Raw genomic sequence first — 15407 nt, 5'->3', positions numbered from 1 at the left:
CAGCATTAGCTACGGTAACTGGCTGGCATGCTCTGAAACCAGCACAGTCCTTTTGGCAAAACATTTTAATACAAGCTGCCTGGAAGGTCCATTTCCAAAGCTGAGTCACTTCCCTGCTGCAGTCTGCCAGAGACAGCACTCGGGAAAAGAAACCCTAAGAATCTGATTTTGTATGTATAGACAGCAGCAAGATGATCCATTTAAACATCCCTGTGTTTGCCCAGTGATTTGTTTCAGTTTGACAAGCAAACACAAGCTCAGATCCTATAGCTCAGTGGGACTCTGAGAACATTTCCTTAGCATATGGTGGGGGAACAAAAGCTGGGAGACAATACTGACCACTGTGCTTTGCTTTATTGTTAGGAGCACCCGAGCTTTCTCAACTTCTTCTGAAATCAGAAATGGTGCAAAATGTTTGCTGGTAAAATCCTACTGGCTTCTGATAATAGCTGGATTTTGAAAAGGGACCTTTTTCTTATTTAAAAGTAGATACACTTAAGATGAAGGCAATAAATATGAAGTACTTTGTTTCTGAATAAAAAAGAAAACTGAATCTGTGAAAAAGTGTTAAATTGCCAGTCAAGTAGTATAGTTAGCAGGAAAACCATTCTTTGGATTAAGAGCCTATGTAACAGCATACTAAGAAATCAGTTAATGGAACTTAAAGTAGAAAGAAAAATTAATTTTTCAACACTTTTCTTAGAGCTAGTATAAATAGGTGCATGCAAACCTCATCACAACAAAAAATAAAATGTGAGGCATCTCAACAGGACTTTTAACCTGAAAACAATAGAAAGCTGTGCTTACCTTAAAATTGTGTGCTTTTTCATAGTTGAAGTGGTTGTCGTTCTGAGTTAAGGCTGCTCTTCTGACCAGGGAGGTGATCTGCGAATAGGCAAAGAGTTTCAGAGGTTGCCACAAAAGTGCCCCCTTGACTCCCACCTTCACCCCCAGGGCCACGGCCAGGAGCTCTTGGCGCTTCCTTCCTCGCTTGGACTTGTGAACAACAGCACAGTTTTTCTCATTTTCCAGCCACAGGTCCTCTGAGAACATCGTGCTGGGATCCCAAATCTTTTCCCTGTCTTCCTCGGCGCCGGGGAGCCTGACTGTAGTCAGCACGGTACAGTTTGTCCAAGTGCTTCTGATGTTAGACAGCAGATTTGAAGCAGCTGCAGCCCATTCTGCTGAGACCTCTGGCATGTGACTTGAATGGGCCGTCTTGTGGGACGGAAGGAGCTTCTGCATCTGAATAAGTAACGGCCTGTGCCGTGCAGTTTCTTGAGGCAGATGTGAGCCTCGAACAATAGCTCGAATTCATTCACTGAGCAGCCTCCCCCTCTGTGCTCCCCCAGAAGGGGTCTCCAGATAGGTGCTGCTGAAATACCGCCTGGGGGGCACACAGCTTTACAGCTGCACCCCCAAAGGCATCTCCAGGGACAGATCTCTCCTACTCTGCAGTGTGGTAAAAAATGAACAAACAAACAAAAAGCCCCTGGAAAGCCCACACTACCGAATCCGATGCTGCATCCAATTACACACAGACTCAGAGACTTATCAGCCAGCAGTCTGCATACTAGCAGATTAAGCCCTTAAAACCATGATGATTGTTTAATCTTACAGGGCAAAAAACCTTTCTATTTTTTTTTCCTTTTTTCTATCCTGTACAAGGGAAAAAAATACAGCAGCACTCCAAGCATTAATAGCACTTTTATGCCATGGTTTAAACTAAGCATTTTGTCAGTGTGCACTTGGTAGCACTGAGATAGCTCACTGCCAGGGAAAGCTGAAAGCCCAGTTGGAACTATGAGGGCTTGGAAGCCCTGGAGCCCCATGCAGCAGGAAAATTCACATGGATAAGGCAGCAGGGAAGTTCACAAGGATGAAGGAGGCCCATATGCACAGCCCTGTTTGCAGAACAGGGTCTTCAAGGTGGCGAGAGTGCTGGTCCTTTGCTCTGGTTACCTGCATCTATACATTTTGAAGGGAATTGTTTTCTAGTTAAAGCCCAGGGACAGGAGGCCTGGGGACCCTGACCAGTAACAGCTTTCAGTGTTTGGACATATCATTCACTTTTTTACAGGCAGGTAGGTCTGTGTCCCAGGACATGGATGTCTGATGCTGAGCATTTGCTGAGAAGCACATCCAGTGCCCCGTCCCCACTGGCTCCTTCTCCCCAGCTCCCTTCTTCTACTCCTTTACTAAGTATTCCAATTCCCCATCCATAAGAGGAGGGTAGGAGTTACCTGCTTGGCAGAGCACTGTGAGATTGAAGTCTAGAGGTGTGCCTGATGCTCAAAGTGCTGGGATAGGGCAGAGTGGGGAGTTGCCAGTGCTACTGGGAAAACTGCCTATTTGAACTGGAGACACTAAAGACCACATCAGCCTTTTACAGTCTGCCCCACTTCAACTAACCCAGAAAATTTGTGAAATTGAAATATTTAATTCACTTACATTAACTTGTGAAGTTGACCTTGCATCTATTTTTTTAGTCTGCTTTTACCTCAGGCTGAAAAGTCAGGAGGTTCATCTAATTCACTTACTAACCCCTCTACCACACAGACTGCCTGTGCTTAGTAAAAGTGATGCTCTGCTGATTTGAAAGCCCATGGGGACAGATGGTTGTCCCTCAGCAACATCAGGCTGTGCAATTTGAGAGAGTACCCTACTTAGGGTTTTCAAGAATTTGTGCAACCTGCAAAATCAGCTTCTCACTCATAAAACCCTGCACTTATTTCTATATATAGCACATTTAATTCCTTTCTTTTTCAGGTAACTCACAACAGCACTTTTTACACACTTCCATACTCCAAAGCTTCTGCTTCCCAGATGGGAGGACTTCCACACAAACCCTCTGCTCCCTGAGCAGTTGCTGCCCATTCAGCCTTTCCCTGGGGCTTGGCACTGCTATCTGACCACTGGTGACAACTGGCTGTGGATGCTTGCATGAACATTGCTCTGCCTGCAGGAAATCCCTGCTGCTCTTCCATATGCCCTCTTGTAGTGAGTCCCAGTTTCTGCTAGCTCTGGACCTTTATCTGCTTTCCAGCAGATGAGGCGGACCAAAGCTGCCCAGCTTTTTCTCCATGTGTTTCAAGAGGTAGAAAGTACTGCTTTTTGCCAGCAGCAATGGCATCAGTTTGGGCCATCACAAAGGAAACCTTGGAGTTGCTCAAAGTTCTTACCACATTTCAGTTTCTTTCCTCAATGCCATTTAAAATGTATTTATATTTATCAGAAAGAAAACTAGCTCTGGGTTGTCAGACACCTCTGAAACTACAGACTCTAAATCCCCCACATGTACATAAGCTACTTTTTCTCTAACTTCCAGCATAACACATCCAAAGTCAGAGAGAGGTCGGTTTCCTAATAATGCTCTAATATTTGCATTTATGTCACTAGACTGATAAAAATCCCATTATATAACCAATATTTTTTACATAACATGGCAGATTTGATACTCAAGTGACAGGCTTATGATGATACATCTTGGAATTTCAATTTATTAGACTATTTTTGGAATATCAGAGTGTCATCCTGGGATCAGACATACAGACATATTTAATGGAAACTCTGAGTGTTCACACAGAAGCATTAAACTTAATAGACTTGAGGGAGGAAAACTCAGCCAAACCGGTTCATACGACTAAGGCAGAGCATTATTTACTGTTTATCATATATGAAATTTTATTTATCCCCTGGGAATCTGCCTTGCTTGGGCCCTGTTTAGACAGTTGTTCAGGGGGATTCATTGCAGACACAGGATGTGCACACAAGGCCAGCAGTGACTGCATCCTCTTAAGGAGCTTAATCAAAGCCCCACAGGTTTGGTGTCTAAATGGTGCTGCAAACCTCAGACAAGCTGGACCACACATACAACCACTTCCTTCTCTAAATACAGTGCAAACTTCAGCAATGACGAATTCTCAGCTGCAATCAGTTCCTGATACCACAGGCTCAAGCCAGTGCTCTTCTTTTATCTGCTTTCTTTTTCCTAATACAAAATTGGCTGCACATGGTGTCAACTCATTCAAACTGCATATATTGATCAACTTAGTGAGTTAGCCTGCAGCTAAAGAGGAGAAGGCCGCTGGCTAAGAATATTACTGCTGGTTATCACTGAATGTGAAGCCAGTGAAGCCTGGCAGGTGAATATGGGTTATCTGTGTTTTCAGATCACAGAATTTCTGCCTAAAGTATAATTTTAGTTTACTAGTCTCTTTGTAAAACAGATGTGCTGTATAGGAAATTGGGCATCTAGAGACAAATAAATGCCACTGAACCAGAATAAGAAAGTTAAGGGGCGGAGCAGGGGGGAAGAGGGCGACAACTCAGCTGTTGCACCATTTCCAGCGTGCCTCCGCAGCATGAGCTGAACCACACCATTGTCTCTGCCCCAAATACTGGCATCTTGTTTGCTAACAAAGGCCTCGGGCGCAGGAAAGAGCAAATTGAAGTATGAGAAGCTTTTGGTTGTGTACATGTGGTATGATTTCTCTTGCAGTCGTGTGGGCAGCACAGAGGACTTGCTGGAAGCAAGTTGTGGGGGAACTCTGCCTGCTGCTCTGCTTGTCTGTGCCAGCTCCAACGGGGTGGGAAGAGACACTGTGGGAGGGGTGGCTCCTCTCCCTGAGCTGCCACCATGCCAGACTGTGGCTGGCAGGGAGGGGAGATCAGGCAGCACATCCTTGGCTTGGTGCTCTGCCTGCAGAAGCACACAGTTGGGGGGAAAAGGAAAAGCACGGGCACGTCTCTTCGGATGACACCACAAGAGAAATGGAGATTTCTCCATGATGAGGAGCTGTGACAAATCCATGACTGAACTCCAACTAAATACACTTAACTCTGCACATAGATACAGTCATAGGTCAAAGAGAGGCCTGTTTCCTTGCAGGCACGGCATGCTGGGTTATCTGCCAGACAGATTATGTTTGCTCAATCGCAAACACGTGGTGGAGATGACACACGGAGCAGGAATCTTGCAGCTATTGGGTTTTTCCTAGTTTTCTCCCACGGAGCTCTTCCCACGATGAACTCAGAACACGTCAAAGAAACCTTTTAGCAAATCTCAAATCTCTTAGTAGGACACAGGGCACAGAGGGGAAATGGTGCTGGAGGCCAGTCAGCCAAAGGCCTTTGCCATACCACAGTCCCACCGGTCCGTGCCTCCCACTGCCATGGCACTGTGAGCTGCCATTGAAAGGCTTCTGTGCTGCTGAAACAGTGGGAGGAAACAAGCTCCAAGCAGAAAACATGCTGAACACAAAGCCAAGCACAATGCCTGAAGAGTGGTGTTTGCCAACCTGATCTCACAAACCCCACTTTCCTAAGAAACTCTCTCTCCTGTCGGAAGGCTCCCAGTGCCAGTTAGGTGAGCAGAGGTTGCACAGGTGAGCAGGGCCAGGAAGATCCACAACATGTGGCCAGGGGCTAGGGAAGAAATCAGATTGCACAGCTACTGGGCTGCTGCTGCTCTCTGGTTTGCCTGTTCCCAACCCCAACCCAAAAGTCTCTTGTTTCCAGCAGAAATTTCCTTTCAAGGTAAATTATCATTTAGTAAATGGAACACTGCTAATAATAATAATAATAAAAAAAAACAAAAAACAAAAAAACAAAAAACCCAACCAAAATAACCACTGGGCTTTTTTTTAAGGATTAACATTTTTCTATAGTTTTGATTTTTACTACTCGGAATTTCAACTTTCTTTTTTTTAAATAACCACCAGTACCTCTGAAAATTATGACTGAGTAGCTGTCAACAACATGCATAATTGTTTAGACAGCAGACTTACCTACACTGGGCTCTTGTTCTGGAGAACCTGGTTGCACTTCCACCACCACCATTCACACCTATCTTTTGCAGATAATCCACAGCAAAAGAAACTGTTTGTTTAAAACAGTTGATTATCTTGGAAGACTTCCAAAGTATATGCTCTGATGTTAAAAGTAATTAAAATTGTAATACTCATACATGTCCTAAACTGATGTGATTGATTATTTATTAGCATCTTAGCAACCAGCCGTCATTTATATGCACTGATTTCTGACCATGTATGTATTCATTCTGACCATGTATCCATTCCTCCACAGATAAAAATATAATTTACCTGCAGCAAATGGAAATATAATCTCCCTTAGACGCCAGATCTCCTTTCTAAATCCTCCTCAAACAGATTTTTCTGTATGAATCATTTTCTGTATGATTATTTTTCTCAAAACAATGCAGTCAACCAAACAATACAACAGCCAAAGGTGAAATAGTGTATAATCAGGAAGGCACTAGTGAGACTATTATTAAAAATAATAGTTGCTGTAAGCCTCTTATGGTGTATTAATAAACTATTGTCTATTTTGGAACGACAACTGGAGATCAAATTAAGTGGTATGCAATTACATAGCCATCTCCAATTAAAAAATAGTGAGTGGATTAAAAGATTCTATGTTGTCAGGCAATTCTACCACTGAATGCATTAGTTTGTGTTATTTACTATCCACCTTTGTATTCAGTATATCTGAAATAGTATTTTGATTTCTTATTTTTGCCAACTATAATAAATAGGCATTGTGTTACAAATACTATGTCAGTATCATGGAAAAATTAGTGCAGAACTGAGGAAAGGACCTAGGCACAGTATAAACTACCACAGCAATTCCCTCAAATAACCCTGTAGAGATTAACATGGTAACAGCAGGTCTAGCCTATTTATTGTCTCGACTTCCTTTCCTCCCACTCTCTCCTTTATCCTTTCCAATCCATCTCCATACTTGTCAAGGTTATTAATGACATTGTCCTGGCCAAGTTCATGATCCTCTCCTCTGGGCTTAAGTTCTAACCCAATCATGACCAAAATGGTAGAGAGAGAAGAGGCATGAGGACTAAGTGGGGCAGATGAGGGCAGAACTGCACACCACGGTCACTGCTGCTGCTGTGCTGGAAGAGAAACACCAGCTCTCCACAGAGCACCAGCCCCCACAGGGCTGCCAGGAGCTGCTTCACCTGCAAAGAGGGTTTGCTCGGGGAAACTGCACTGGATTGATTTCTGAATACCTCTTGTTCCCTCTGGGGATACAACGCACATAACTGACTGGATTTTCCTGCCTGCAGCGTCTGTCAATGAGTACTGTTATCACACGTAGTATAGATCAATGTCTATCCATGATAACATCTGGCCTGCGGGCAAATGAAAATTCAAGCATGATATTTATCCTGATATTTGCGAAATATTGGCAAATATTTTGTTATCTGTTTTGTTAAAATATTTGTAATATTTTGATCTTGTTATTTTGTCAATGATGATGGTATTTTTTTGACAACAGTACTAACACAGTATTTGTCTAACAAATAGACATTTAAGAAGAGGAAGGATGAATGGATGGATGGATGGATGGATGCATAGCAGGTGTCTAATCTAAAATAGTAACATGTTCTTGCTTTATAAACAGAGGAGAAAAACAGAAACTTCCAGACAGTGATTCATTGTCTTCTATGAGAGGTCAAGTCTAAAATGGATGAGCTTGAATTGCCTTCTTGCAGGTCCTGTATGGATCACACAGGAAAACTGATGGCTCTCGTAGAAACAGAAGATTTACTATATAATATTCAAAATTAGGTAAAATCAATATCTCTCTGTACTATTTTCTGTCTCTATTCTTCTGTTAGCTATTCAATTTCAGAATAAATTAAGGAATAATTGATGTTATCAGCCTCAACCATATCTATATGTAATGATAGATTAACAACTGTACTTTGTTTTGGTTATCAATACTCCCTATACTTCAGACTGGCTAAGACTCAAGCTCAGGAAACATGGAATATTCAGCTCACTACATCATTTGTTAAACAGCTGCATGCAACTTTATAGGTTTATCTGGGCTCATTGAATGAACTTTTTCAAGAATTGTAACTATAGAAGGAAGAGTATATTAATACAGATTTCTCACACTGGCTAGGTAGGTAGCCAGTATTTTGACATCTCACCCACAGAGGAAATAGCCTAACAACAAAATGAGCTTAATATGACATACAATGGCCTCAATGAGTTAAGAAGGAAGTGACTCATGGTGTCTGCAATATATGGGACAGTTAGTAAAGAGACAGAGATTTAAAAAAATAACCTAAACATTACAGTTTTTATCCAGATCCACTGGGCAGTGGATGCTGGCTCAGCACCATGTAAGCCATACCCCTATACAACCTGCCCATATTTTTACATTTTCACCATGAAGCTCTTGCTTTCCAAAGAAACAGTACTTTGTTTAGGAGAGCCAGCTTGCCATTGATTAAAACCATCATTGTCCTGCAAGGAGACTGCAAAGCTTGAACCAGAGCCAAACCCACTGGGCTGCCACAAAGAAGTGGAGAAGTTAATGCTCTTACTTCCCTGTCTGGGGAGAGGCAGGGAGACAAGAATGTCTGTTCTGAGAAAGACAAGTCCTGTGAGGGCAGGGCAGTGCCCTTGAAAGGATGTGATAAAGTGGAAAAGATGGCAAAAGGTCTGGAGATGCCACTGCAATAGCGGACCTGCCCTTGGGGCTTCCAGGCTTGCTCATGCGGGGTTGTCCTTGGCCATAGCTGCTTAATGGAGCTAGCTGATGTCATGCTCAAACAGAGGGCTAGACTGAGGACCACGTTTTGTGAGACTGCATTAAGTCTGTGTAATATCAGCTTTTCAATAAGTCCCAGTGCTATACAGATGTTGTACAGTGGGCACAAGGTTTGGATGTTTGACCTTGTGCCTCATTATGCTCCCGAATGTACACACGGCACCCTCCACAAACACCTACACCCTCACTTTTGGTATAATTCTCATTTCTCTGTCTCAAACACTACTACACCCTACAGCCAGGTATTATCCCAAAGAAACATAATAACTGTCTATCTTCTCCATACACAGTGAAACCTAACACCACAAAAATAAACACAATACAGAAAACAGAAGTTAAAAAGTTCTTCTGTTTCTCATTTTGACTTCTGATACTATATGTTAATGACAATAAAATTGTCTTGGAGCGTGATCAACTCAGCCTTTCAGCACATGCTCTGCACTGAAACCTATACAGCACAGTCAGAGTGCCTGCTCATATAGAGAAGAAAAATCTGCCCCTCCTGGGATTATGGTAAAATGTGGAGAAAAACAGGCTTCATGAATGTTTCCCAGAAACAACAGTGGGACAGGAATGGTATTTATGTCTGGAGCCACGAACCGCTCGGCAGAGCCAGCAGATCTCTGGAGGAGCTGTAAAGCAATGCTGATGGGCTGCCAGAATGTAAAGCATGCTGTGGCAGTCCCAGGAACCAACAGCAGCGCCCCAAGTTTTGCCCTAGCTTAAGACAGCTTGAAACAAGAGACTTTATTGTGGGTTAAATAGAGATTTATGCAGCCTGGAAGGGAACAAATAATTTGTGAACCAGTGATTCATGAACTGGTGATCACATTGTCTTAAAAACTGGCAATCTGTAAAATTCTTCCTGGACAATTCTTCGGGAACAAATTCTCAATGGTGTGACGGTCTGCTCATTTAGCATTCACAGGGAAATGGGAATGATAAACAATTTGAGGGGGGGACGACAATGCCAACATCAGCATCAAGTGGCAAACAGGATTTTTCTCTAGTTTTGGTGGTTTCTTGGTGGTGTGAAGGAACTCTAAATCTTCAGTCTCCAACTTAATTCACATGACTGAATTTCACTGCTGCTCAGCAGTCATGGCACCTTCAGATAAACTATGCAGTACAATGACCTAGTCATGTGTTTTCCATCATTAGTAATATTTCTGTCTCCTTTTACTGCAGCATCTTGTGACTTTTTCCCATTAAAAAAGCATAAACTCGGTAGACAATGTAAGGTGAAAGGACTTATTCATGCCATTTAGGAAACAAAGTAGGCAATTAGCAAATAAGAACACAACATGCTTTCAGGTTGAAAGAATACTTTTTAACAAGCTTGAACCAACAGCCCTTAACCAGATGAAAAAGGGAGAAATGCTAGTTTTATAAAAATGCTGTGGTTTATGACTGTGAACTTTCATTTCAGCATTCTTTATCAATTGCATTGCAAAAAACCAAAGAGAGCAATAGGGAACCATTGTCCACATGCATAAATGAAACTGTGGCTTGGAGAAGATCACTGCCCTTGGTGATGGCCCAGCCATGGCTGTCTGAGAGGTTGTCTGAGCTCACTTGTACCTCCATGAATGCCCCAGGACATGTGCTCCTGAGACAGGAGCACACAGTGTTTACAGCTTACCTGTTTGTGAAATATGTGCTTCTGTCCCATCACCTTTAAGCAATATCATTAACCCTGGTGGTGACAGTGTCAAAGCCCAGCTGTCATCCCAAAAGAAGTGGTAAGGCTGTATGGTCCCTGGTATTTCTCTGGCTTCAAAATGTGTGTTTGCTTAAAAACAGGGAAGGAATTCATGCAGAAAAAATGATGTGGGGTTAAAGAAAAGACAGAAGGCTCAGAATTCTGAAAAGGTAAGGTTCACTTACCTTTTTCACTATATGCCTGGACTTTGCCCCAGGAATCTGTTATGTTCCTCCTTGTTATATAAGAAGGAACCCTATAACTTACACTTGTATCAGTTTCTGTTCTGAAATGGACCCAGCACAGAAGAGAAGAGTTGGGACAGGGCTGGCATCATGTATGGCAAAGCAGAAAGGCACCTGCAGGAATGGGTAATTTCATGCTATGGGATATGAACCCTCCTCCAGCTCCTTCCAGCTCACCTTGCAGAAAAAGCTGCTCTAAGCATAACTAACTTCCTCTTCTCATAGATGAGGTTTTGAGCACCTTGGCCCTTGTTCAGCTTCCCTTTTCTTACAAAGCAGCAAGGGAACTCCTGTGTGCCACAGACTGCACATGAAAAGCACGGTTCACTGCGTTTTTAGAAGAGCATGTTATAGGACATGCAAACCACTTGAAATCACACTCTTTGAGCTTGCAGAAAGTACCAGAATGTATCAAGCTGTTTTATTTTCCCCTCAAAAGAATTGTTTTGTGTCATGGTTGCTTTGCCCTCTGCTTGAAGCTGGCTTTGTTACTCCATTACTCCTTGGGTAAGCAGCGGCACAGCTATCCTTGAAAACACATAGGCATTCCCATGGCCACTGGAGAAACACTCAGACAAAGGCTGACCCCACTTCTCTGCTAGTGAATGAACACACAAAGGCTGTATAATCCTAGTTTTATTTTTCTGTACAGGTGTCATTTGACCCTGATAGCCTTATAACCCCTCTGACCTGCAGCCACTGCCCTCTGGTATGAAGCACAGGCTTTTGTTGCTGATGGCACACCGTGCACAGCTGCTTCCACCATTGTCTGGAGAGGGACAGATGGCTGTTCTCAGCACAAAAGGAGATTAAAAAAACCTGAGGGAATGACATCACTCTTCAGCCTGCAATCTAATTCATGGGACCTGTGGGGCTACCAGCGGCATGGCCTAACACTCCAGTTCACTCAGGCCACAGACAAGGAAAAAGTTTGCATTTTGCAGACTAAAAGACATTTAAAAATATATACAGTTGCCAACACTCTGATACTTATACTCTTGAACAGTTTTCAGTTAATCTGAATATATACTATCCTATCAGCAGCAGCATTTCTAAAGTACTCTGAAAGCAAGATTGTCACTATACACTACTTCTATCCATGGCTGTAGCTGAATTGCAGTAACTTGGTTTAAAGCTTATTTATTTTATTTCACTTGTGATGAGGAGACCATAAAATGTAGCTGGGGAAACATAATACAGAGTAAATGATTTTCACCATTAGGTCCAGTCCTGCTATAACACTTCGTAGCTAAAAGATTTAATCTGTATCTCATAGACCCATTTAAGTCAATTGAACAGAAAAAAAATCCCCCAAAAAAGTGCAAAGCATTAGTTCTGGAAGTAGTGAGCTTTGTTGTCACTTTTCTGCCTTGAATTCAGCTCCAGATGCATGAAATCCCTGAATTCTCATTTTTGTGATCATCACACACAAAAGGTATTTATCTGAATTTGTTTATTATCTTAAGCACATTACTTGGTTACTGTTTGGGAGATGGGAATTTGGCCTCACTCTATGTGTGGTGCTTGGTGCCATCTGCACCAATGTTTTTCTCCAGAGGAAAGATTTTTGCTTTGCACCAGATGTCTCATTGAAGACACTTGTCAAAGTGGCCACGTTAGCTGCTACCACCCTCTTTATGCTATTGGCAGGCAGCAGGAATGCTGCCACGTGAAGGTGAAGCCATTCCACAAAGAGCATAAAGAATAAAAAGCTCATTCCAGGTGGGTTTTTGGTCTTACTTTTTTGTTTTGTTTTTCCCTGAAAGGAAAGAAAGCAAGCAATTTCTTCTTTCCTTGAGTGTCTGGGAACATCAGGGATGCACTCCTCCATGCAGCCTGAGCTGGGGCTGGGACCCATCACCTGACAGTGCCCTGGCACAGCTCCTGCTTCAGCCCCAGAGTCAGGCTCAGGCCTGAGGAGGGTTTTGCTCCTAAGTACTGACCAGCATCTGTGGGAGACATCACTTTGCTTGTGGTTCTGCCCAAAGAACCAGGCAGGGCCTTTTCTGGGTGTAACCACGCAGAGTAAGGTTCAGGTTATTCCCTTGGGCACAGCTGTGCAAACCAGCTGGGAGACTCCTGCAGCAAAGCTGTGGCTTTCAGTAGTTCGCACAGCAGTGCCCAAGGGAATAGGAGCACAGAAAACCACGATGTTGATGAGACAAGAGAGTAACAGCTCCCATCCAAACACACTCTGAGTTTTACTGTCTCAGCAATGCTGATGGCAACACCAGCACAGAGCCTCAAACCAACAGTATGTTACACAGCTTTCACTGTCATTAATTCAGAGTAGACAGCAAACCACAGAGGTGGACCAGAGGTGATGAGTAAGAAGAGTGATGATTCATTTGCTTCATCAAGTACTATCATGTTTTATTTGCTAATCTGAAGAGTAGAACATCTTATCAGCCAGCATGCTTGAACTCGGGGGTGAATTTTTCAGGGAAACAGTTTTTGTTGCAGAACATCTGACTCATCAGACCAGGGACTTTGCATAGGGAAGTTCTGACCAAGAGCCAAATTATGGGTTTTTTTTAAATGTAGAAACACTAGGGTTTAAAGTATTTTAAAAAACAGTTTTCTGTTTCCAGTTTGAAATGTTTTGCTAAAAGAGGTTAATAAAAGATTAAAAGTAGTTGGAACAGCTTCAGTTAATCAAACTTTTTCTGCCTTTATCCTGCCTCCTCAGTGATTGGTCATGAAAAGCTGAGTTTTACTTTCATCGCAAATCAGACAGAAGTAAAAAAAAGAGCAGAAATTACCCATTACAATTCTCCACTACATGCTCTGATAAAATGCTAGTTTCAAAGGTGATCTTCTAATGATGACTGCTAAGCAAGTTGTATTCCACTGTATGAGCTCAATACAGAGACACAAAGGCTTTACACTAATTTTCTTTCTGTTAATCAGTTGTTCCCCTGGGCTCTTTTAATCTGCGGTGACAGAGTCAATATTGCCGAGAACGCCTTTCCTGCTATTAAAACAAAAGGCACCTATTGAAACACTTTATAATTTCAAGCAGAAAAGAATCTCATTCTCCTAGTTGAAGAAAGCAGTAACAAAAGACTCATGTCCTAGAAGGCTGATGTGAATCATGGCCATCTTCCGCTTTCATTTTTGCTCTCTGGGGATTTCCAATGGAAAAACAGACTGAGCCCAGCCAGCAAGGTACAGGGACACACCACAGCCAGGCTAAGGGATGAGAAGTGCTCCTGAACGAATGCCTTGGCAAGGCTCTCAGCTGTTTGCAAAGTATCACACTTCAGTCCCTGTGGAGGGGCCAGACACACTTAATATAGAAGCATTAACAAAGAATTTACTCAGCCAGGACCAGACAATCCAGCATTTTAAACCTTGAGTTCACAAAAACCAGACAAAAACTTGCCAGAGTACAAGAAAACTGAAATCAGGCTTCACTGCACTGATACAAAACCATAGCTCCATGCACGTCCTTTTGGGTACACCCTAATTGCCTTCATTTATATTACACCAATTTCCAAAATATGTTTTTTATTTCCACATTAAAAATAACAGCTCATTGGTTCTACATTTGAAAAATATGCTGAGCACTTTATTGTTCACTCAAAAAAACTTAGTTAATTAATGTTTTAAATGCACTTTCACTTTATTTTTAAGCCATTTAATCTTTCAGAAATTTAACAAGGTGGTTTACTATTGCTGTAATACAGGGAGATTTCATTAAATGACCTGCCATCTTCTGTCAACAGTCATTATGATTGCATGCTGCCCTTGTTTTACCTTAATTTACAGCAATTTTTTGCTCCTTGCCAACATGGGTTCCTAGTAATGTCACAGACTGGGTAGCAAGCCAGTTGCTTCCATTTTCCCTGTGCTCAATGTTTCATTTGCATCCCAGTTTCACAGCCATCAGTGCTGCATGGTACTTGCATGGCATCAGACCTGGATACTTTCCTGATGTGTAGAACAAGCTCTTCCCAGCTGAAGTTTACTAATCTTCATTAATTCCAGCAGTGGCAAAATGTTGGGAAGAGAAAGGTTCAATTTCAGGCAACAATTCACAAATCACCTGAAGCTTGATAGGTTTAAGCCTTTTAAGCCTTAACATGCTGAATTTGTTTGCAAACCAAGAGGCAAACCGTGCCCCACAACTCACGTGCGCCCCTTGCTCTGCAATGCACGAGCCACCACAGAGGCTCTCGCTCCAGCTCTGGTTTCTGGCTTGGCTTTCAGGAACAAGCAGCTGTAGCAGCAATGGGGCAGGCTGCAGGCTGTGGTGCCAATTAATGCTCCTAGAGGACACAGCTGCAATCACCAAGTAGCTGCAAGGCAGAAAAATGAGTGCCCTTACTAGATACCACTGCCAGAAGTGCTGAAGAGGAGCAGAGGGTGCAGCAATACCTCAGCTGCAGGCTCCAGTAACACACCACAGACAAGCCTTGGGACCTGAAGAACTGTGACCCTCAAGAGACTTCCAGGTGGCTTCACCACATCACCCAGATTCAGCTACAAGTTTTCTAGAACTTTCCTGTGCCACTGACTTGCACATTGCTGCCTGCATCTGCAAGATGCAAATCAGCCATTTGTGGGTGAGATAAAGCCCTGTCCTAGGGAGGTCCCAGGACAAAGGACCAACAGCTGGAAATAAACAAGTAGTTGCTCTCAGCTAACAAAAAAGCCACTAAAAAGCAATTATAACTGTTACCCCCGACAAATGTTTGCATTGACAGTGTGATCAGTGATGGTTCAGCAGTGTGAAAAACAGACATTTACTGAAGAGTTAGGAACCATCCAAGTATCAGCTGTCTACACCAAGACAATAAGGACCAGGTACTGGGTTTTGGCAGGGTGCAAAGGAAAGGGACAAGGATGGGGAAGCA

At 42.8% G+C, this 15407-nt stretch overlaps 1 protein-coding gene across 1 annotated transcript in view; it reads right to left on the bottom strand.

Annotated features, from left to right (window-relative positions):
* CHN2 (chimerin 2) overlaps positions 1-15407 on the bottom strand; it is a 158308-nt gene that overhangs the window by 22604 nt on the left and 120297 nt on the right. The window contains exon 7 of the mRNA XM_064704546.1: positions 808-885. Within this exon, the coding sequence (XP_064560616.1) occupies positions 808-885 (78 nt within the window). The remainder of the gene's footprint in view (positions 1-807; positions 886-15407) is intronic.

The sequence above is a fragment of the Zonotrichia leucophrys genome, chromosome 2, assembly GCF_028769735.1.
Source record: "Zonotrichia leucophrys gambelii isolate GWCS_2022_RI chromosome 2, RI_Zleu_2.0, whole genome shotgun sequence".
In the NCBI taxonomy this organism is placed as follows: domain Eukaryota; kingdom Metazoa; phylum Chordata; class Aves; order Passeriformes; family Passerellidae; genus Zonotrichia; species Zonotrichia leucophrys.
Note: the sequence above shows the minus strand (reverse complement) of the source record. Positions and strands in the feature narration are given on the sequence as shown.